Here is a 22,553-nt window from a genome sequence, read left to right as displayed (position 1 = left end):
TTTCAAGAGCCTAAAGAGGTTGTGGTCTGTAGCTATGAAAGAGATGTTTATAAGCAGCCATTCCCAAATCATAATATAGCTATCATTTTGAAGTTTACCTATGACCCATGATAGAACTGTACCATGTTGTGGCAGTACTGTGTGATGCATATTATATCATATCTGAATAAAAAAAATCTGACCCTTAGTATCCATTCTAACCAAGACAGGACCCGAAGTGCTCTGAGAACCTGTTCTTTGAGAATTCTCTTGAAACTGTGATCTTGAATAAAGGCCTTCCTTTCTCTTATTGAAACAGTATATCCAGCATGAAATGGAGAAGTAAAAGCAGACACTTATCAAAGGATTTTTGCCCTTTCTGACCTCTACTGATCTAGGACAACACACAAACAACCACAAACAGATGTTAACAGTTTAATCCCACCTGTTGTTTGCAACACAAATGGAATATCTGTTGCTTCCAATGACTATCTGCTGCTTGAAGCAGTTGCTTGATCTCTGTAAGACACACACATATATTCAGATGTTGTTCTGGGTCAAAGGCAAGGAAGGGTCATGAGGGATCCAGTCTCTAAGCCCAGGTCATGAGAGAAGCCCAAGGCTTAGCAAGCTTGTTTTAAATTATAAGCAAGCTGAGATAGTGTTAAATAATCTCAAAACATCTTTGGTTACATGGTTAAGTAAAAGTCATTCCTACACTGTGTGTTGTACATATGTGCCAGAGGCTACTGAACATCATGCATGTGCCTAGTTTTGTTTTTTATTTTGATTTTGCCTCTTTTGTTTTTTGTGTGCTTGTTTGTTTACTTGAGACAGGGTAACCCTGACTGCCTCAAACTCAAGTCTGTGCATCAGGATGGCCTCGAAATTAGCAGTCTTCTTGCCTCTGCCCCTTAGTGCTGGGATTATAGGAGTATGCCACCTTGCCTGGCCATGCTTTGTTTATGGCTCTCTATTTAGAGACAGAGCAAGTTCCAGGACAGCTTTCTTTGTGGTAATAAGGACAAATTCACTCCAGTAGATCTAGAGGACACAGAGACCTTGGCCCCTTGTCTATGATATTTTTGTGGTTACCTTTTTAGAAGACCCATGAAGGCTGGTACTTTTTTGCCATAGGCTCACTTGTGCATGGAACAGCACCTGGCACAGACTACTTCTTAATAAATATTTATGTAGTAAGTTAATGAATGACATACTAAAATAGAGTAGTAGGCTAAAACAGTTTGTAATTTAAAACAATATATACTTTGTAAATTAGTAATACAGTTGTTTAAGGTGGTGTGGTGCTTGATAGAGAGCCACAGGCCAGAAGTCAGAATTATTGGGCTCTGGCAACAAGAGTAAACTCAAAGTTCTGAGTGTGCCGACACCATACAAGTCATTGTGCTAGGTCACATTACTTTTAAAACTCTTATTTATTATTTTAATTCTATGTGTCTGAATGTATTGCCTGCATGTATGTAAGTGCACCCATGTTGTGCAGTGCCCACAGAGATCAGAAGAGGGTGTTGAATCTCCTGGAACTAGAGTTACAGACGGTTGTTAGCTGCCATGTAGGTTCTGGAAATTGAACCCGGGTCCTCTGCAAGAGCAGCCAGTGCTCTTAACTGCTGAGCCATTTCTCCAGCCCCTAGGTTACATTATTTAATTATGTAAGTGCACCCATGTTGTGCAGTGCCCACAGAGATCAGAAGAGGGTGTTGAATCTCCTGGAACTAGAGTTACAGACGGTTGTTAGCTGCCATGTAGGTTCTGGAAATTGAACCCGGGTCCTCTGCAAGAGCAGCCAGTGCTCTTAACTGCTGAGCCATTTCTCCAGCCCCTAGGTTACATTATTTAATTCTCACCACATCTCCAAGAGGTGGGACCACTGAAGAAAGTGGGAAAAGTTGAGCAACCCAAACACATCTCAGAGATTAAGATATCTGCCCTTAAACTGAGTCTAATGGAATCAAAGCCAAAGCTCTTGCCTCCAGCCTGCCAAAAGTCCAATCAAAACAGTTTTGTGTGTGACCTGCACAGGCAGGCTCTCAGCCCCGCAAAGTCCAGAATAAATACATATAATGACCTGCAGGGGCAGGCTGGCAGTTGGCACATTTGCTTTAATGCTGTTAGTAACAATGCAACTTATTGGACCTTAATTTTCTTGTTTTTAAAAGGTTGTTTTAAATTATAAGCAAGCTGAGAGTGTTAAATGACCTCAGCTAGCAAGTTATTTTGTTTTTAAAAATAGTTATTATTTATTTATTTTATGTGAATGAGTGTATTGCCTGAATGTAAATGCACCCAAGTCATGCAGTACCCACAGAGCTCAGAAGAAGCCACCAGGTCCTCTGGAACTGGAGTTAAGAATGGTTGTTAGTTGCCATATGGGTGCTGGGGATCGAACACAGGTCCTCTGCAAGAGCAGTCAATGCTTTTAACTGCTGAGCCATCTCGCTAGCCCCTGACTAACCAATCTTTAAGTCTCCTTACAGCTTTAAAACTCAGTGTTTTAAAAGCAGGAAGCTGGGACAGAGGGGTAGAAAAGGTGATTGTTATTGTTAGCCTTTGTTAGTTTCTAAATAAGTATAGAAACACCTTGGAAAAACTTGAAAAAACTATTTTTCGGCATGAAATTGGCTTTATCCCAGCCTCCCTCTACATTGTAGGGAGATTTTTTTCTCTCTTCCCCTTTGACAAAATATTTTATCATAGTCTTGTATAATACAGCATGGATCTTAAGCTATTCCTGTGTGGATTTGCTGATAACAAAGTTGCATTCTAAGAATCTGCATTCCTAAAGTCAATATATATTCCATTTCAGAGACAGGATTCTCCTTGCAAGTCTATCTTACGGCTCGTTAGGAAGCCCTACAAGTGTGTTGTATTGGTACTTTCCTGAGCCTATATGACTAGCAGTCCTCCACCACTGGGTTCCCCACCCCTACTCTGCTGTTCTTCCTTTACTACCCCAGCATAACCCTGTCTTTGGGTCTCTGCCCCAGCTGGCCACACTGTTCTGAACACTTCCCATCCTCTTATGGCAACAAGCGCCTGCCTGCCCTGCTCTCCCACATTCCCTATTTAAGATCACTACCTGCCCCACTTTCCAATTCCCTTACTCTTTTCCACTTTTCTGCCTCTGCTGTTTATTCTGTCATGCTTAGTGTAACACATCATATACTTTAATTATTATCATACACTATTTATAAAAAGACCTGTTAGAATGTAAGCTCTATGAACAAGGAATCTTTTTGTTACTGATAAACCCCAAGTGCCTAGAAGAGTGCCTTACATAGGGAGGCACCCAATAAATTATTATTAATAATTATTTTGGTCTTTCGAGGCTAAATCTCATTTAGCCCAATCTAGCCTACAACTTGCTACGTAGTCAAGGCTGACTCTGAACTGATCATCCTGCCTCCACCTCCCAATTTCTGGAATTACAGATGTGTGCCACCATGCCCAGCCAATGAATTGTTTTTAAATGGAGAAATACTATCATAGTCAGGGAAAAGAGTTAATGTTATGAGACCCAGAAATGTTTCAATAGACTCAGTAGTTCATAAACCTAAATTCTAGTGTTTTCCTTTAGGTATATTCCAAGTCAATAGGGTTAACATTTTATTCATTGTTTACCCAAAGAAATGATGGTGTCCAGCCTAAAACTGAGGTAGAGTTTTATTTCGTATGTTCAGAGAGGCTTCGGTCATAAAAACTCCAGACGTGATTATAAGCTGTGGATAACTTTTATATAAATTCTTAGACTGAAAACAAAACATTGAAAAGTAGTGATTCCTGAAATAAATGCTTTGAGAAAACATTTCCTTGATGTTACAGCAAAGATGTTGGAGGAATCCAAAGAAACCATGATAGTGGGGAACTCTACGATGAAGATAAATGGGATTTATTTAACAGCATCAAATACCACTGGCCACTTAAAGAATCATCCTCCCCAACTTACTTATGATGGAGACTTCAGAGAAACAAAAGAGCAAGAAATGTCCAAAGAAACAGCATCCCCACCGTCTCATCTCAGAAGTGGAGGGTCAGTATTTCCAGTTTTGAATTTCTGGGTCAGGGTAACTGTTATCGTATACTCTGTCTTATGTAGAAGATTGGTTTGTTCTTGCCCTTTTGTTTAAACATGTTTTTAAAGCTAATGCATGATAGGAAGGAAATTTCTCATGTTGAATAGAAGTTCCGTTATTTCCTTTTTAATCCTTAAGAGCCCTGTTATGCATAATTGCTAGAATGCTGTGCCATAGAACTGTCAGGTAAAGGTGAGGTTGGCTGATTCCAGCCAGCTAGAGTAATTGATGAGTGAGCATTTTCTTTGTGAATTATATGGGATTCTTGCCTGACTGGAATCTCTCATGACCTCCCTTTGGCTTAGTCCACTGCTGGAAACACAGGAATGGGCACTTATTCTCCAGTAGAAATTTGGGTTGAATATTTATTGTCTACAACAGGAGCATCCTGTGGGTTTTGGTTATCTGTACTAGCTCTGTATTAACCTCTCATATGCAAATGATTGGGAATTACTTTATTTCATGCCCTATTCTTAGACAGGGGTTCCTGGAAGAGGCCTTTTCCTACCACATTGAGGGTTTATGGAGAAAGAAGCATTCTCTGTGTAGACCATGTTTTTTCTTGTCCGTGGGCTTTACTAAAAGCCTTGAAACCATTAGAGGCTGAAGCAGTGGGTCGAACAGAGAGAACAGACTGTGTTTCCCAGTAGTGATGCTAAGATAAGCAGAAGACTTTGGACAGGGCAGGGTCACGCAGCTAAAGATATTTTTTTCTAGAACTTTCCATTGGGTCATCATGGACAACTGCCCAGTTCAAATTTGTTCAACAAAATCAAATTCCATGGGCCATTTTAGGACCCAAGCCCTTGTTGCTCTCACTTTAGATTTTGGGTCTGACTTTGGCTCGTCCACACAAACCACTAACCCCCCCCACCCCTCCACCCCAAGTGGCTGCCTGGCATCTTGTTTGACTGAGTTGACCTTGTCTGCTGAAAACCTAAAGAGTGCCACACACAGAATTTATTATATTAGGCAACCTAGTAGACCTTGTGATGCTGCTTTGCATTCAGAACATTTTTCAACTGAAGGGAAAAATGAAATGTCTCCTTAAGTAGAAGAGAACAACTTCAAATTGGGACTCTGGGAGTTGAGCACAAAACATCAAACAGGCAGACAGACCTTTTCCAGTTGGTGATTAAGAATAGGTTGTGGACTTCAGTGCTTCAGCATGAAAGGCGGCCGGGGAACTTGTGCCCCTTTCAATGCCCAAGTAAAAAGGGAGTGTTTGTCCTGCTTCACCCACCCTTGCAGTAATGCAAGTTGACGAGGGAAAAACAGATGAGCACTGCTTCGCTTGTTTATTTATTTTTGCAAGCCTCACGTGTTGTGGAACAAGCTGACAGACATGCCAGAGTTCATTATGCCTTCTTCTTTGTGGGACACCAGGGGCATTTTCAGTGACATATTTTATCCCACAACAGCAGAGTACAGACCCATTAGGGGTTGGAAGCGTTTCTTCTTGACCTTCCAAAATTCTGAGGCATTGGCAGCTGCGCTAATTGTTTTCCTTTTGTCTCATGTAATGATTGTGTTGAGTTTGTGAGTTTGAGATGCACCCTGGAGAGTTTAACTCTCAGTAGCATTTCTTCTCTGTGAATCAGCCTCTACCTCCCTCTCATCACTGGGTGGAATTTTGCTGAAGTAAAGCCAACAAAAAGTTTATATAGTAGGATTAAAACAAACGAGAGAATGGAAACTCTTAGCAATTCTCATTAATTACGTTTGTGAAGCAGTCAGGGACACTCGGTAATTGTTTCTTGTAAACATTTAAGTGATTGTAATTCCAAGAAATGGTCTTCCCGAGGCAGTGAAGTATTCCCACTTTTGATATGTGCACCCTCCTCTCAATTAGAATTTTCCATCTTGAGACTGTCAAGTGGAAAATGCGGATTCCTGTCAGTGAGCTGGGCTGACAGGAGAAGACGGGCAGGGGAGTGGAGTAAGGCTGGGGTGAGGAGTGGGAACAGATAGCAAAAAAGAGCAAGCTTGCTCCCTGGTGGGGTCCTTTGAGCTGCTTTGCTTTTTGTGTTGAGTGCTTCTCTGGCACAGGAGAGGAAAGAGCAGTTTATTTCAATTGAACCTGCATTGATTTCTATATCTTTAATTTAAAATATGGGTAATTCAGGCAAAGGATGCCCTGGAGTTTAACTTTATGCTTATTATGATGGAAAAAAAGATTTGCTAAGCAAGGAAGCATTGCAAACAGGATGATGTAACTTTCCAAAAGAGAAGACACTCCCAAGTACTTAGGGAGCTGTCCTCCTCGATCTGTGTGCCAGTTATGACAATCTCCGTGTGTCTATTAGAAATGGGTTTGAGGTTTAGAAGCCCTGTTCCTCACCACACTCTATTACCATTTATTCCCTATTACCACATGGATTGAAAACAGTAGAGCTGCCATTTAGTGTATCTCCATCCATCCATCTGATGGTCCAGTTGTTAGAACAGCAATAAAGACCCATTAAGAAAATGACTTCTGGTCAAGAGAATAGACTCTCTGACCTGGTGGAGGCCAATCCAGTTGGGTCAGGTCAGTCACTTGGCCAAGGGCCCACCCCTAGGAAGGCAGGCTCACCTTAAACTACGCAGAAGAGATAGGCATAACAATTAATGAGATACTGTACTCCTGCCTGAATCCCACCCTAGCACAGAAGCTTACCAGACCACAGGTGTACCGCTTCTAAATTCTTCAGAAAAGCACACCACCTCCTTGTCTTCTTTTAGTCTCTTTTCTGTGTGTGCTTTCCCTAACGTTTGGGTTTTCCCAACATGTTAGATTTCCTTACTCTTTCTCTAAAACTCCCCTCCCTGCCATGTGCCTGCTAGTCTACCATGTGTCTGACCCCCGTGCTGGCTTAAGTGGCCTGGCCTTTCCCCTTTTCTCCTCCATTCCCCTCCCCCAAGAAGCTGCTGAGATTTACAGCTTGTCTGCTTGGATTGGGGGTGGGAGCTAAACTCTAATAAAATTGCCCTCAAGTTTCCATTGAATCTATTCTTGAATTTTTAAAATTAATAATACTAAGAACCCCAAGAGGGGACCCCTATTTCTCCTGGCTTTGTAAGTGCTGTTTACATTGTCATGGTTTAGAAATGTGGTCCGGAGGGGAGAGCAGGGAATGGATTATGGTGGGCTGTTCAGACTGTTTGCTGTGAGCTAGAATCTTTGGAGTCAGTTTCCAGTGTCTCTCAGCCACTTGGTTTAGCTGTGTGCCCTCAGCAAGTCTCCTAACACTCTCAAGGGCTCCCTCTTCTAGCTTATAAAATGGAAATGACTGCCCCTCCTCCCCCTTCTCTTGTAGCCCCCATTGTAGGTTGTGGAGTGGTCATTAAGGCTTGAAAGCCTTTCTTACAAGGTCTCAAGGACCTTTTGTGTGGCTAAAATAAAAAATAAGAAGCAATGTGGTGGTACACACGTGCAATATCACCACAGGGAGGGAGAAGCAGGAGGATCAGGAGTCCAAGGTCAGCCTCTCTATATAGTGAGTTGGAGGTCATCCTGGGCTACATAAGAACCTGTCTCAAAAAGTAATAAAAGAGAGAAAGGAGGGAAGGAAGGAAGGAAGGAGGGAGGGAAGGAAGGAAGGAAGGAAGGAAGGAGGGAGGAAGGGAAGGAAGGAAGGAGGGAAGGAAGGAAGGAAGGAGGGAAGGAAGGAGGGAAGGAAGGACAGAAGGAAAGAAGGAAGAAGGAGGGAGGGAGGGAGAGAAGGAAGGAAGGAAGGAGGAAGGAAAGAAGGAGGAAAGGAAGGAAGGAAGGAAAGAGGAAGGACAGAAGGAAGGAAGGAAGGGAGAAAGAGCTCTTGGTTAAAGAAGCAAAAGCATGCTTCCATAAAAAAAGAAAAGAAAAAGAAGGCAGCAAAGATTTCAAAAAAGAAATGTCAGAGAAACAGAAAGAAATAAATGATCTCTAGACCAAACTATTAAGCATGGGTCAGACTTTAGCTCACGTTGTTTAGTAAATGCTCAGGCTGTGTGTGGATGAACTCTGACCATATGCCCTCTTCCTGCCTTCCCACGGCTGACTGGCAGAGTCCTCCAGTGCCCACCTTTCGCAGTTGGTTCAGAAATGGGCACACAGTCCTAGCCAGCCTGTCAAGCTCCCTGCACTTCGCCCAGGCCTTTGAGGAAAGTGGCTTTTCCCCAGGCCCTCATGCTGGGAAGATGATAGGCTCTTAAAGCTAACAGTGGCCCCTTTCACTACCTAGTAGACAGACTCTGAGAGAGAAGTGGTACATAAGCAGCCGAGGGTGAAGACAGCAGTCACGTACAAGGGTGATCGTGAAACTCCCAAATCCAGTTGTGCTTGAAACCATGATATCAGCCAAGGTGTTTGTTCTCTCTCTCTCTCTCTCTCTCTCTCTCTCTCTCTCTCTCCTCTCTCATCTTCCTTATTTTCTTTGGGCTTGGTGAGTGACAAGGGCGGTTTATATATTTCAGATTAGGTTTTTACATGGAATGTTGCAGTCAAAAAGTCTAATTTTCCAGACGCTGTGAAATGTGGATGAAAATAAAAGGTAATTTGAGAGTTGATGCACACCCCCTCAGACTTTGAGCAAGTAGCAGATTTCACTAAACAATCTCCTTCTTCAGCACGTGGCTGGTAATGGGAGAGATGCAATCTAAGGATGTGGGCGGGCCACCAGAGAAGAGAGAAAACCCTATGGGAGACTCCATGCAAGACACAGATCTTGAAATGACTGGGGAGGAGGGGACCTGAGGGTGACATGCCTGTGAGCTGAGAGAGAGAGAGAGAGAGAGAGAGAGAGAGAGAGAGAGAGAGAGAGAAGAGAAGAGGAGAGGAGAGAGGAGAGAGAGAGGAGAGAGGGAGAGGAGAGAGAGGAGGGGGGAGAGAGAGAGGAGAGAGGAGAGAGAGAGGAGAGCGAGAGAAGAGAGAGGAGAGAGGAGAGAGGGAGGGAGGGAAGAAAGAGAGAGAGGAGAGCGAGAAGAGAGAGAAATTGCAAAAGTGGGTTCAACAGATTAGAATTGAAGGAAGCTATCATGTAAGAGGGCGTAAGAGGGCTTTTGTGTGCAGAGGTGGCCTGTTTCACACACACCAAGGGAACACACACCCCTAAGTTGACAAAAATGACTTTGGCTATTGAGTGTTCAAGAAGATTAAATCTTGAACTCCAAAGTACTCCAGCTCTCTCCCTATGTGAATCCTATTCAGTTTCAACAAGTGAAGACAACAGGGATAACAAGAAACCTAGAACTTGAGCTCGGGTATGTGAAGAATATCATCAAGAAGATGAAGAAAATGGATCATAAGATAAGATTTCAATAGTTGAAAGTGTTTTCCATTGTCTTGCAGGAATTATGGACGACCTGATCAGTCTCTCTTTACACAGGGGGAGGGGCTGTTCTTTGAGTTGAAGGAATCTGAAATTGGAGATTATAAACTCACATGAGATTGAGACAGATTTTTAGTCCTTACAAAAAAGAAATGAAAAAATATATGAACAGGGAGAAGAAGACCACATTAGAGATTTAAAACAATTAAAAAGCTGAAAATCTGGTGCAACATGGTGGCCAGGCTAGAAGGAATTCCACAGGAGGAGATGGGGACAAATAGTGCGGGGATAAGTGCAGAGACCGAGACAGGTGCAAGAGTGAACTGTGTTTCTAAAGAAGACTCCATTTCCCGTCTCAGCAGTGTCTTACATGGAATTGAGTACCAGGCACTCCTCTGAGTTATTAATCTTGACAGCAACCCATGGAGAATTAAAGGAACCAGAGCAAACAAAAAGAAAAGAAAAGAAACCCATTAAGATGTGGTAGAAGACAGCTTTCTAGAACAAGGACTTAAACATGAAGCTCAAGTGCACACATAGTTTCCCCAACAAAACCTGGTGTAGAATAATCTACATTAATACATTTCCAGCAGTGCTCACACTAGAACACTATCCATAATACACTCTGTAATTCTTGTTGAGTGAGCATATACAGAAAGCATCCTATGGCCACTCAGGCCTAGCAGACCAGCCACATAAAAGGAGAAAAAGACATGCTGGTCTCCTGTTGTAGCAGAGCGTCACTCAGTGCCAGACGTGAGTAGAGTATCATCTATTAAGTTTTCAGCATAAAGAGAACCCAAGAATTCTATCAGCATCTGGGTCCTTCAGTGAAAAGACAGCAGATAGACACTTTCAAATATTAATGAACTTAGGGAAGTATTATTCATGCACTTTCTAGAAAATTCTTAGACAACAGAATGATGAGTCAGAATTCAAAACTTGAAATGGAAAAGGCTATGGTAAAAGCATCTGCGGTGAGTATTGACTTTGTTTTCATATTGTATTAAAGCTGAACAACTGAAACATTATGGTTATAGAATAGAAACCTTGACAGTCTAGTCTAATATAAATAACTAAAACCAGTACTTGGGAGGAAGTGCGAATACTCATTTCTTCACTTTCATAACAAGGAACAGATTTTCCCGTAGTTACAGTCTGACATTGAAATACAGAGTTTAAGAAGTGTTGATCTCAGCATCCTAATGTTTTTCTTTTTTTTCTCTTAACTTTAGAGAGATTTTTTAGAAACTGTTATCTCTTGGGAAGATCCATTCATCTGATGTTCTACAGTTCCCTCAGTTTTGCCTCAATTTCTGTCTTTGTTGAATTCAGCAATCTTTATACTTAATGCTTTTTCATTATAATAACACGTATGGTATGATCCATTTCCGTGTACCATCCACCTGCCATCCCTCCCATTTGCCTTCTGTCTTCCCTTTTTCTGTCTTCTGTATATATGCACAATATGCCTGAAGGGCCATTTATCACATAATAATGATATTTATTTCTGGGTGCTGGGATCTGAGATAAGTTTTTTTTAAAAACGTCTTTGTACTTTCATATATTAGCTCACCTTTTCAAACAAATAAATATCATTTTAAAAAGCAAAGTCATTATTCTTTTAAGAAAGAAGGGTAAAGGTTGCTGTGAAATTTTCTATTTGGAAAAAACTGTCACCAGGCAGCTACACTTAGACACTTTCTACTTGCTAAGCATTTCAGGTATGAAAATCCCATTGCTAGGGATGGGAGGTACCAAAATGGTCCATGTCCTTGAGGTGCCTTCAGGTGTGTCAGATTTGTTGCTGATAGAAATGTCGGATCCCAGCCCCCAGACCTGGCTGAGTTCTGAGGAGGAAGGGACCACTCTCTTCTGATGGTGATGTTCCAAAATTATAGTCAAAGTGTCATAACAGCAAGGATTAGAAAACTAGCTTAAGGGTTAAATCCAAGTCCATGACTTACTTTTGTAAATAGTTTGTTGGAACCTAGTTGCATCCACACATTTGCCTACTGTCTATGGCTGTGTTCATACTACACAGCTGAGCTGACTACTTGTAACAGTGTATGTGGCTACAAAATACAGATATTTGCTATCTGATCTGAGTCTACACAACTTGAATCCAACCCTAAAAATTAAGTGTCTTTTTCTTAAGACAAAGAAAAGCACATTTCAAAATTTGCAAATTTTTCTTTTGTTATAATCGTTCTTTAAATTTTCCTTCTGTGTCTATAGACATATTTTTTTCCAAAATGGAAATTATTTTTTATTCCAAATCTAATTATTTTTATTATAATTCATTATTTTAAAGAAATAGTCAATTAATTATAGCCCAAGAGTGAAATCTGATTGTCTATGTGTTTTTTTTAAATTTTTTTTACAGTCTTCAAGCTAAACATGATTTAAATGTTTTTAAAGCATTACATTTTAAATGTTTGCAAAACATAACTATGGGGCTGAAGAGATGGCTCAGCTGTTAAGAGCACTAGCTGTTCTTCCAGAGGATCCATGTTCGATTCCTAGCACCCACATGGTGGTTAACAACTGTCTATAACTCCAGTTCTAAGGGATACAACACCCTCTTCTGACCTCTATGGGCATTGCACAATGTGGGTGCGCTTACATACATGCAAGCAATACACTCATACACAGAAAATAAAATTAATAAATAAAATACTTTAAAAATCCCCCAAAACATAACTTTGTAATAGGCTTGACTTTGCCACTTGGCCCCAGAATTGGAAAATACATAATATGCCAGCTGGCTCTTTAAGAAAAGGTTTGTTGATCCTTAACTGAAGAACCATAATCATAACAGCTGGAAGAACTGTCTGAACTATAGAAAAATCTATATTTTAGGATCTTTTAAAGAGCTATTATTTGATTTTCTTGGAGTATCTATGGTCTTGGAGTAGATGTGGCCAGATGATTGATTCTACCATCCATGGATGGGCGGTAGGGATTCCGTCAGCCTCTGCATAGCATTGGCTGCTACAGCGTGGATTCTGGTATTTCAGGTGAAATGTAAGACTCTTGTCGGCGGCTGCAGAGAAAAGACTTTGTTCATGCCCTGAAAAAAAGACTGCAGAGGTGAGGCCTGAGGAACCTTAACTTAGGTATGACAGTATAATTTTACTGTCTCCAGGACTTGGCCAGGGCAGAGCTAAGAGAATTGCAGAGATGTGGAGCCAAAGCTGTGACCACACTTTGCCTAAAGCCCACCTTAACCTGGCCTCTTTTGGATTGTATGAGCCAGGAAATGCCACTTTAAGCCCTTGAGAATTAGTTTTCCATTTGTAGATTGATGGCCTAACTAATGAAATGGTGTTTTCCTGCCTCTAAAAAGAATTTCACAGAAGAGCTCTAGAACTCCTTTTCAGAATTGTTTCATTTGAATACATAAAAAATCATTGTACAAAATTTAATAATGCTGTTTAATAACGTGGAACAGGAAGCTGGGAAGAACAGTTATACCAGATGACTGAATCAAGATCTAAAAACATCTGATAGGCAGGAACTCACTGCCAAGTACAATGCTGGAATTTAATAAGAATGAGCAAAGGTCCAACCTGCATGGGGACATCTGCCTTAGCTGTGCACGTAACAAAAGAGTTGACCGATCCCAGGATGTGACCACCAAAACTGGCCTTAGGCTGCATCATTTCAAATATCTCCTTTTTTCTAAGAGCATACTATGAGCTCAGTTCTGGGGTCCCATTTAAAGAGACACAGACTGGAACTCTCAGAGTAAACAAACAGGCTTAGGGTGCTATGAAAATACATCCTATGGGGAACAATCAGCTGGAACACTGGAGGGGCCATTAATTACACCAGTAATGGCAGCATCAAGAATAGTAAACATGTCTTGAGGACTTGCATGTTTCTGGTAAGCAGTTTTGCACTAAATCATTTGGTCCTCCCGGTAGTCATAGTGAGAGTACCATGACTCACCACCCATCATGTACAGATGAGGAAAGTGAAGCTTCGTTTAAAACATACCTCGCAGCTCTCAGTGGGGAGTAAGCTGCAGGAGACAGCTTTCAGCAATAAGGGCAGCATCTTTAAATAGCTGAAGGATATCGTTAGGAAGAAAGATGAAGATTTGTTACGTGTGGTTTCAGTTAGTAGCACAGGACCAATGAGATGGTTCTATGGAGCACCCAAAGCCACCTTCTTCCTCCTCTTCAGTGGAGGAGGGATTTCCCCTTCCATCTTCACTTCCTCTAACTTGAGACAGTAAATGTAGCTTGGGCTGGCATTGAACTTGCAATCCTTCTGCCTGTCCCTCCTGAGTGAGCCCATGGCCAGCTTGGATTTGCCCTTCTTGGTGCCTATCTTTCTCGCTTATAACCACGTGGGACTTTATCCAGCTGTGCTCCATGGGCACACAGCTGGCTTGCCTAGCCAGATGCCTCCTTCCTTAGTCTCCACCTTTTGTGACCCACTGCTCAAGCCCTCTTTCCCAGCATGTGATGGGACTTTGTCCCAGGTCTCTGGTCTCTGAGCCACTCTTCTATAATTTTGGTCTTGTGTGCCACTTTGAACTTTTCCTGATTTCCACTTTTTGTGGGTACTCCATTCGGCATCAGAAACTCAACAAGGCAAAACCCACACTTGCTTGACTCTGCAAATGTCTTTCTTTCTTAACCTCTCCACTTCCGTTGGTGGGGACCTACTGTCCAGTTCCTCCAGTCTAGACTCCATTCTTCAGGTGCCTGAACTCGCTTGGACTCACTTGTCTCTTCTGATCCCACCGTCACCCCCAAAACAGACCTCGTTCTTTCTCTTCAAGTATTTTAACACTCTGGTTATCGCATAACCCCACATCTTGTATCATTTCCTTGTATAAGAAGCCATAAATAGTGACTGGAGAGTTGGCTCAGCAGTTAAAAGAACTACACTCACCCACTCACGTAAAGTAAAAATAATAAATGAAATATTTTTGAAAGAGAAACCATAAATTTCTTTTTGCCCACCATTTAGAGTCCATGGCTCAACGTGAAGTTTCAGGAAGCTGTTCCTAATTCTTGCCAGCAGGATCCTTGTGCACTTAGCTGGATTTTTGCTGGCAGTTGTCCCCTGCCCCGAGTGTCCAGCTCTTGGACCCCTTTTTATCTGCGCTCATGCTACTCGCTGCCCAAGACCAGTGTTGTCATCTGCTGGTTCAGTTCTTAAGTCCCACTTTGTGGTCCACCTCACCCACTCACTAACCACTTTCTTCTCAGCATCATTCCAGGTCCACTGGCTGTTTCCCTGTGTGTGTTGGGAGGGGGGGCAGAGAGTTCTCAAGTTAAATTTTCAACATCACCAAAGAAACACATTCTGTGTTCATATCCTGCACTGGATTTCTCCTATAAGTGCTAGTGGACTCAAAGGAAAAAGAGAAATGGTACTGACAGCTTATTAAGTTCTCTCAATATGCTGGTTATATCCTATGCAGAGGCATTGCCCTTGTTTTAGAATGAGAAAACCAAAGCCATATACCTTCCCATGGCCACAGGCTGTGAACATTGACCTAGGAACTGAACCCAAGCTGAGGGTCCCCCCACTCCAGGCCTACCTCATCAAGACAACTGTGTGTGGTGGCAGGGAATAACAGACCTTCTCATTTTGAGAATTGGAAGGACACAGCACCACCACGTTTGTCTACATGCCTGGGGTCCTTCTAAATTTTTTCTTCTCTAGAAGTGAGGCTGCACAAACGAAGCATTATGAACTTTGGGAGGACATATTCAGTATATATTCATATGTATCCAGTATAATATACATACAGACATATATGAAACTCTTGCCCTTATTGGTCTTAAACTTTCAGGTTATGTTTAGGAATGAAAAATACGGAAACATCCTCGGCCCCCAGTCGAAAGTCTGTGGGGTTTTTGTTTAAAATCTGTATTTATTATGATGGGGTGGGGTGCGCACATGCTACTGTGCAAATGTGGAGACCAGAAGACAACTTTGTGGGGTCGGTTGTCTTCCACCTTCATATGGATTCTGGGGATCAAACTCAGGTCACCAGGCTTTCATGGCAAGCAGCTTTTCCCTTTGAGCCATCTCACCAGCCCTGTTTTTTTATTTTTAAAGATATTTTCATTAACATGTATTATAGAGAATAATGGGGTTTATGACACTGTAGTACATATATATGTGTTTTTATTGTGTTCACTTCTGTTACCCTCTCTAGTCCCCCTCCCACTCCTGCTGATCCCTTCCTCTTCCTAACTATCCCCCCTTTAACTTTCATGACTTTGTGTGTGTGATCCAATGAGTTTCATTAGAGTTTGCTACAAGCATAGGTGAGGGCTGTTTACAGGAGTGTTTACCTTATCAGTTGCTACATCACAGAAAATGTTTCTCCCTCCACCATCAACCAATAACTTCATAAATCCTTAGTGGGAGGGGCCAGTTTTATGAGGCAGGGTTGCATGTAGCCCTTGAAATCACTTTGTAGGTGAGACTGGTCTTGAACTCCTGATCTACCTCCCTCTACCTCCCAAGTGTTGGGATTAGAGGTGTGAGTCACTGTAACCTGTTGTAGTTTTGCTGTTTTACCTTTTCACGAGATTGAGCTCCTTTATTTCTGTCTTTGAGAGAAACCTATCCCCATATTCTTAATTTTATTGGCCAGGAACATCTTACTATCATAACTGTTTTTTATTGTGTAGAAAAATTAAACAATTGTTTCAGAGAATTAGACTTTAAAAAATATTAGCTCCATATTTTCCCCATTTTATGACAAAGAGCAAGGAAGTGCAAAGAGTTTTACAAAGAATATTTTGGTAGAAAAAAGCCAACAAGGTATTTAGGAATCTAACGAGCAGGGCTTTAGTAAAGGCCAAGGGCTAAGCCCTGTGTGGAACCGTTGTGTGTTCAGGGAGCTCACTACAGGAGCAGTGGAGGCTGGGGCAGGTATTTACAGGTGACCACAGAGCAATACACTTTAAAAAATATATGCACCTACATGGGATTAGCAAAAAGACAATCTGTCCTCAAACCTGCTCTCATAGTCTGTCAGTGCTTTTCACCATGTAATTTTATACTTGCAAATTCTTTTAAGTATCAGCTCTAGTTAAAGAGAAGTTGTATCCAGCAGAGAAATTAAATAAATTGGATACAGTGTTAAAAACTGAGGCATATAGTCTTTCTATTAGCCAGCCCCCACTCTTATTTGGAACACAAAATGCTTGTCTTTGGAAACTGCCTAAATATGCCTTCTTGGGCTTTACAAAAATATCTAAAATATTTCTAAGAAAACATTTTTAGAGAATATTAATTGAATTAAGTTTTAGACGGGAATGGGACATACCATTATGCAGTGGAAAGAACAGTGAGTTGGAGATTATGAGACCTGTGTTCTGGAGCTGATCCAACTGTGTGACCTTGGACACATCTGGACGGCATGGGGCTGTTTTCCTCCTGCGAAGCTAGGGTAGAATCGTAGCTCCCTGAAGACTAGGCTCTAAGGAGCAAGCGCTGAGTTCTTTCTCACTGTAACAGTGACCTCTTGTGGGCCATCCTTAACCAATTTTCTTTTCTTCTCTTTTTCAGTCAACTTTAGATTTAGGTTTTTGTTCTTTCTGGTATTATATTCCATATTGTTAAGCCAATACACTTGTTTTTAGTTGGAAGACAAAGGTTGATTAAGGCAGAAAGTGGAGCACCAGGCTGCATCTTAGAAGCAATTCTCTATGGTTTCTTCAGAAACCCTACATATAAATAACTTCTCATTTACAAAAATGAAAATACTGTCATGTTTGTGCTGACCATGTCATGCATCCCACTTCCTCCCAGGGACCGCGGGAAGCGATGTGCCAGGGCCTCCTCTTGCCCTAGCAGTACGGACCTGAGCAGGCTAGAAAGCAAGGCAGGTAAGATGTTTACATTCCTTGGTCCTCAGTATCCTTCTATAGCATCACCGTTGAGAGGAAAAATTTGTGTTTGAAGGTATCTGATATCTGGATTCTTTCTAGCGATTATATTTCATATTGTTAAACCCGTATGGCTTTTTTTTTTTTCAAAGAAAAATCTTGGTTGGGAGTCAAAGGCTGGTTCAAGGAACATATAGAGCACACATACCATTTTATGAACAGTCCTCTGTGTGGAAATATCAGGAATTAGATTCAACTTGATCAGAGATCAACATTTATTCTCTAAGTTTTTATTAGTTCATCACAATCTTTCTTACCAGGTCTTACCCGGGTCTGATTCAACACAGATACATGTTTACAGAAATTACAGAGTGAAAGTAGTCGGACAGTTGCAAAACCTGCCATCACTATAATTCTTGGGTTCAAAGTTTAAGTTCAAAAGCATTGCTCATTTAAATGAAACTATTAAATGATATTATGAAAGCCCTTTGGGGACTTTATACTACATTAGAAAATATATAATAATACAGAGCACAGGCTAGAAATGATGTAAATTGTATTCACACAGTGGATTGTGGCAGTTAGAAAAATGAGCCAATGAACATTTGTAAGATTGACTGAGATTAACACAAATACAGCACCAGTGAAAAGTCGCACTACAAAAACCAAAGTTTGAGATCTGTGTGTTAAGACTGGAAACCCAAGAGTGTTTACAGTAACCCTGGATTTAGAATGGTGGTGACCCCCAAGAAAGACTGGAGGAGGGGAATGGATAGGGGAGACAGACAGAGGGCTTTGGCCGTTTTATGTCTTTAAAATAAGGAGAAAGATAGAAATATGGCACAGTGTTAATGTCTGACTAAACTAGTTATAACCACACAGGGTTTGTTATACTATATACATTTTTTTTTCATTCACAAAAAAATTTTATGTCAGGCATGATGAATCTGTAATCTGAACACTTTGGAAGCAGAGGCAGGAGGATTATGAGTTCAAGACTAGCTTGGGCTACATAGTAAAACCCTGTCTCAACAAAATAAAAATGGCAATAAATTATGACACCAAACTAACATTGGGTCTAAAAATGTTACCTTTAAAACTGGTTTCTTCTCATTAACGTGACTTTTGTGGTCACTGGGAGCTTATCTGGGACTCAGAAGAACCTTAGCTCTGCTGATTTCTAAAACAGCATTGTTGCTGTGGGCTTTACATTTGCATGCTGAAACATCAGCCAGTCCTAATACTGTCAGGGTTTTGTGTCCAATACTCAAAGCTGTGGTTAACAACTCTAACCACTGAGACAGCAAAATCTTCAGAAACAGGCAGAAATTTTTGCTTGACTTACCCAATTTCCTGTTGAATCATAATTTTTATATTTAGTGAACTGTGACCCTAGATGAAAGTGCTTTCTAAAATATTAAGTTCTTCCCCAAGACTGAGGCACAGCTACACACGGGATTCCCGGGAGAAGACTGAAAAGAGACCCTTATACCACACTGTCTAGTTCACTTCTTGCTGAGATGAAACAAGTCTTTAAAAAAACCTCAGAAGGGTCTGAAAGGGTTAACTAAACCTTTGTGATTTCTGACTCACCTCTATAATTCATCTCTTTCTGTATAGAACATGTTATTGATTTCATTTCTCCTGAGAAACAAGTTGATTATCAGCTTTCCTCACAGCTCTATGTGTTAAAGAACACACTGCAGGGCTAGAGTGATGGCTCAGTGGTTAAAAGCACTAGCTGCTCTTGCAGAAGACCGGAGTTTGGTTCCCAGCACCCACATGGCAGCTAACAACAATCTGTAACTCCAGTTCCAGGGAGCCTGATGCCCTTTTCTGCCCTCTACAGGCACTGTAAAACACAGTGCACTTACATGCACAAAAAACACTCATATACATAAAAAAAAATTTTAAAGCTCATACTGTTAGGAAGTTGTATGTTTTCTTTTTTTAAGACCATTTGGATTTAATGGATTTAAAGCCTGAAAATATAGTAACTTGTTTTATTTTTCAGTGGTGTGTGTGTGTGTGTGTGTGTGTGTGTGTGTGTGTGCCTGTGGAGGCTGTAAGTCAGTGTCAGGAGTCTCCCCTGTCATTCTTTACCTTATTTCTTGTGACAGGGTCTCACTGTACCTGGAGCTCGCTGTTTTGGCTATACTGCGTGGCCAGCAAGCCCCTGGGATCTTCCTGTCTCTGACTGCATTCTCTGGGGTTATAGGCATGTACCACCATTCCTGGCTTTTTACATGGGAATTAGGGGTCTAAACTCATGCTTACACAGTAGGCACTTTACCCTCTAAGCCATCTCCCCGACCCAATTTCTAGTAAATTTAAGTGTTTCATAAATATGTTGATTAAATTGATTATTGTTGACATCATCTTCTGGCTTTTCATTTGCCTTGATAAAGGCTGATTTCTTTTATACACTTTGACCTTTGAATAGCTTAGTTACCTAGGAATATAGGTAATTATATTTTTATACTGCTTAAATATTTACATTTGTTTTTAGAATCCCTATGCATAATTTTAGGCAGACTCAAAAATCTAAGAGATGGAGATGATGGTGACAGTCTTTTGTCTGAAGTTTGGAAATCCACAGGATTCCAGAAGTTGAAGTATCTTTTAAACACATTTAGTGGCAACACCAGGGCTAAGGAGAAGCCATTCACAGTCTTTGTTTTATTAGTGTGAATATTTATGTGTCCTGCTGCAGGATATGGCCCCCAGAAGACCCTGTTAGAGTAGCATGTAACATATTTCCTTCCTAAAGTCCAGGCATTTCTGAACCCCACACCCCACCTGGCCCAAAGATTTTGGAAAAGGAATTGTGAGCTTGTTCTCATATGGGCTAATTCTGTGCTAAAGATAATGCAACTTTGCATTTTATGATGAAGTGAAGTCTTGCCTATGGGTTAGATAGATTATCCAAAGTCTTGCTCTTCCTACCATAGTGTATCTTTACTATTTAACCACAGTTTTTTTTGCCAAGCCCTTCCTGTTTACCTTTGAGCTCGGGGGCTTTCCCGTGCCCAGCATGCCAGGCTTCTCTTGGCACTAGAAAAATTTAATAAGAAGCAAGCCTAGACTTGTAACTTGGAATGGGCATTTCTAGCACACAGTAGTGGTAAGACCTGAGCACTGGGAGGGGGTGTTAATTACACAGCTTCTCTGCTTCTCCTGGGAGACATCAGCACCATGTGATGGAAAACTTCTTATTTGATGGCTTAGGGATTCATTTCGGACATCTCTGAATTCAAATTAATTTTTAATTTTATTATTTTTATTTTATGTGTTTGAGTGTATTGCCTGCATGTATGTAAGTGCACCTGTGTCATGCACTGCCCGTGGAGGTCAGAAGAGGGTGTCAGATCCTCTGAAACTTAAGTTATGGCAGTTTGTTAGCTGCCCTGTGGGTGCTAGAAATTGAACCAGGATCCTCTGCAAGAGCAACCAATGTTCTTAACTGCTGAGCCATCTCTCCAGCTCCTCAAATTAATTTTTAAAAATTTCATGTATATGAGTGTTTTGCCTGCAGGTATGTCAGTGCACCCATTCATGGAATGCCTACAGAAGCCAGAAGAGGGCAGTAGATCCCCTGGAACTAGAGTTGAGGACTGTTGTTAACCACCGTGTTGGGTGCTGGGAACTGAACCAGGGTCCTCTACAAGAGCAGCCAGTGCTGTTAACTGCTGAGCATCTCTCCAGGCCGCAAATTAATTTTTTAACACATGCCATTGTGGGTTATCCGTGAATTTCTCTGAACTTTATATAGCTAAGAAAGGATCAGTAGATCCCCTGGAACTAGAGTTGAGGACTGTTGTTAACCACCGTGTTGGGTGCTGGGAACTGAACCAGGGTCCTCTACAAGAGCAGCCAGTGCTGTTAACTGCTGAGCATCTCTCCAGGCCGCAAATTAATTTTTTAACACATGCCATTGTGGGTTATCCGTGAATTTCTCTGAACTTTATATAGCTAAGAAAGGATTTCATTTTTAAGGCTATTTTATTTTATTTTTATTTTATTTTATTTTATTTTATTTTATTTTGTGTATGAGTGTTTTGCCTGTATGGTGTATGTGCAACTATGAAAGCCAGAAGAGGGCATCAGATCCCCTGGAACAGGAGTTATGGATGGTCGTTAGCAGCTATGTGGGTCCTCTGCAAGAGCAGCCAATGCTCTTAATTACTGGGCCAACTCTCCAGACCAAGATTTATTTTATTTTTATCTATATGTATGGGGCTATGTGTACATGTGAGTGCAGGAGTTCAGAAAGGGCAAAATAAATATTAAGATAGGTGTGTGTGTGTGTGTGTGTGTGTGTGTGTGTGTGTGTGTGTGTGTTGGACCTTCTGATTACTCCTGTGATTCCTAACATTTCACTTACACTTTTCTGGTGGCAGGTCCATCTTGATGACTCTTAGAGGTGGCCTTACCTGGTATAGGCTGGGTGCCAGGCAAGGTATTCAGGAGGCAGACCTCAGAGGAGGGAGGCTGAGGAATGCTTCCATAAAGCAGAACCTCTGTCAGCTGCTGTTGTGTTTTAGATTTGAGATATTGCCTGTATGAAGTAAAATCCAATTTTCCATTTTTCCTATGAATTCTATTTCTCCCAGTGTTAGCTTTTAGTCTGCTAGTTTGCTGTGGAGCACAACAACAAGGGCCATGGAACTCTATGACCTTTGGACGCTAATTAACACCCCATTGCACTTTATCTGTAAAACCCAGCAAAACAGGAGCCTCAGCTGGGTGTGGTGACTCACACCTGGAATCTTAGCACTTGGTGGGCTGAGGCAAGAGGGTCACTGTGGCTTCAAGGCTAGCCCAGGCTACATAGTGAGTTCTGCTGCATCTCAGGTACAAAGAACAGCAGCACTGCCCCCAACAGTTTGCGCAGCATCTGCTCTTTGTGGCACTGTGACGACATACTTCAGTCATTACCTGTTTAGTCAAGGAAAAGAAGTTCACAGATCCTTAATGTTGCTAGATATGTGACCTTCGGGCAGGACTTTGCCTTCATAGCTACATTTAGTTTTCATAACCTTGAAGGCGAGTATTCTTTTTGCTGAGAAAGAACTGGGGCTTGGAAAGGACCAGAGGCTAGACCTCAGTCACCCAATGTGTCAATCATAGAGCTGGGGTATGGAAAAACAAGACATTTCCTACCACCCTACAGGAAAGCACTGGCCCAACATGGTGTCCTGAAAGGGCTAAAATTTTTCATTAAGTATTTTAAGTCTTTGTCTGTATCCAAGACAAATAAATTACAAGAGAAATAAATTAAAATAAAATATGACTTGATGCTAGACCTGCTGGCACATACC

General features: G+C 41.4%; 1 protein-coding gene across 1 annotated transcript in view; it reads left to right on the top strand.

The window, feature by feature from the left end:
- Window positions 1–22,553, top strand: part of Armc2 (armadillo repeat containing 2) — a 123,466-nt gene that overhangs the window by 29,309 nt on the left and 71,604 nt on the right. The window contains exons 5-6 of the mRNA XM_008852442.2: window positions 3,823–4,030; window positions 17,156–17,232. Of these exons, the coding sequence (XP_008850664.1) occupies window positions 3,823–4,030; window positions 17,156–17,232 (285 nt within the window). The remainder of the gene's footprint in view (window positions 1–3,822; window positions 4,031–17,155; window positions 17,233–22,553) is intronic.

The sequence above is a fragment of the Nannospalax galili genome, unplaced genomic scaffold, assembly GCF_000622305.1.
Source record: "Nannospalax galili isolate Female #2095 unplaced genomic scaffold, S.galili_v1.0 scaffold646, whole genome shotgun sequence".
NCBI lineage: Eukaryota > Metazoa > Chordata > Mammalia > Rodentia > Spalacidae > Nannospalax > Nannospalax galili.
Note: the sequence above shows the minus strand (reverse complement) of the source record. Positions and strands in the feature narration are given on the sequence as shown.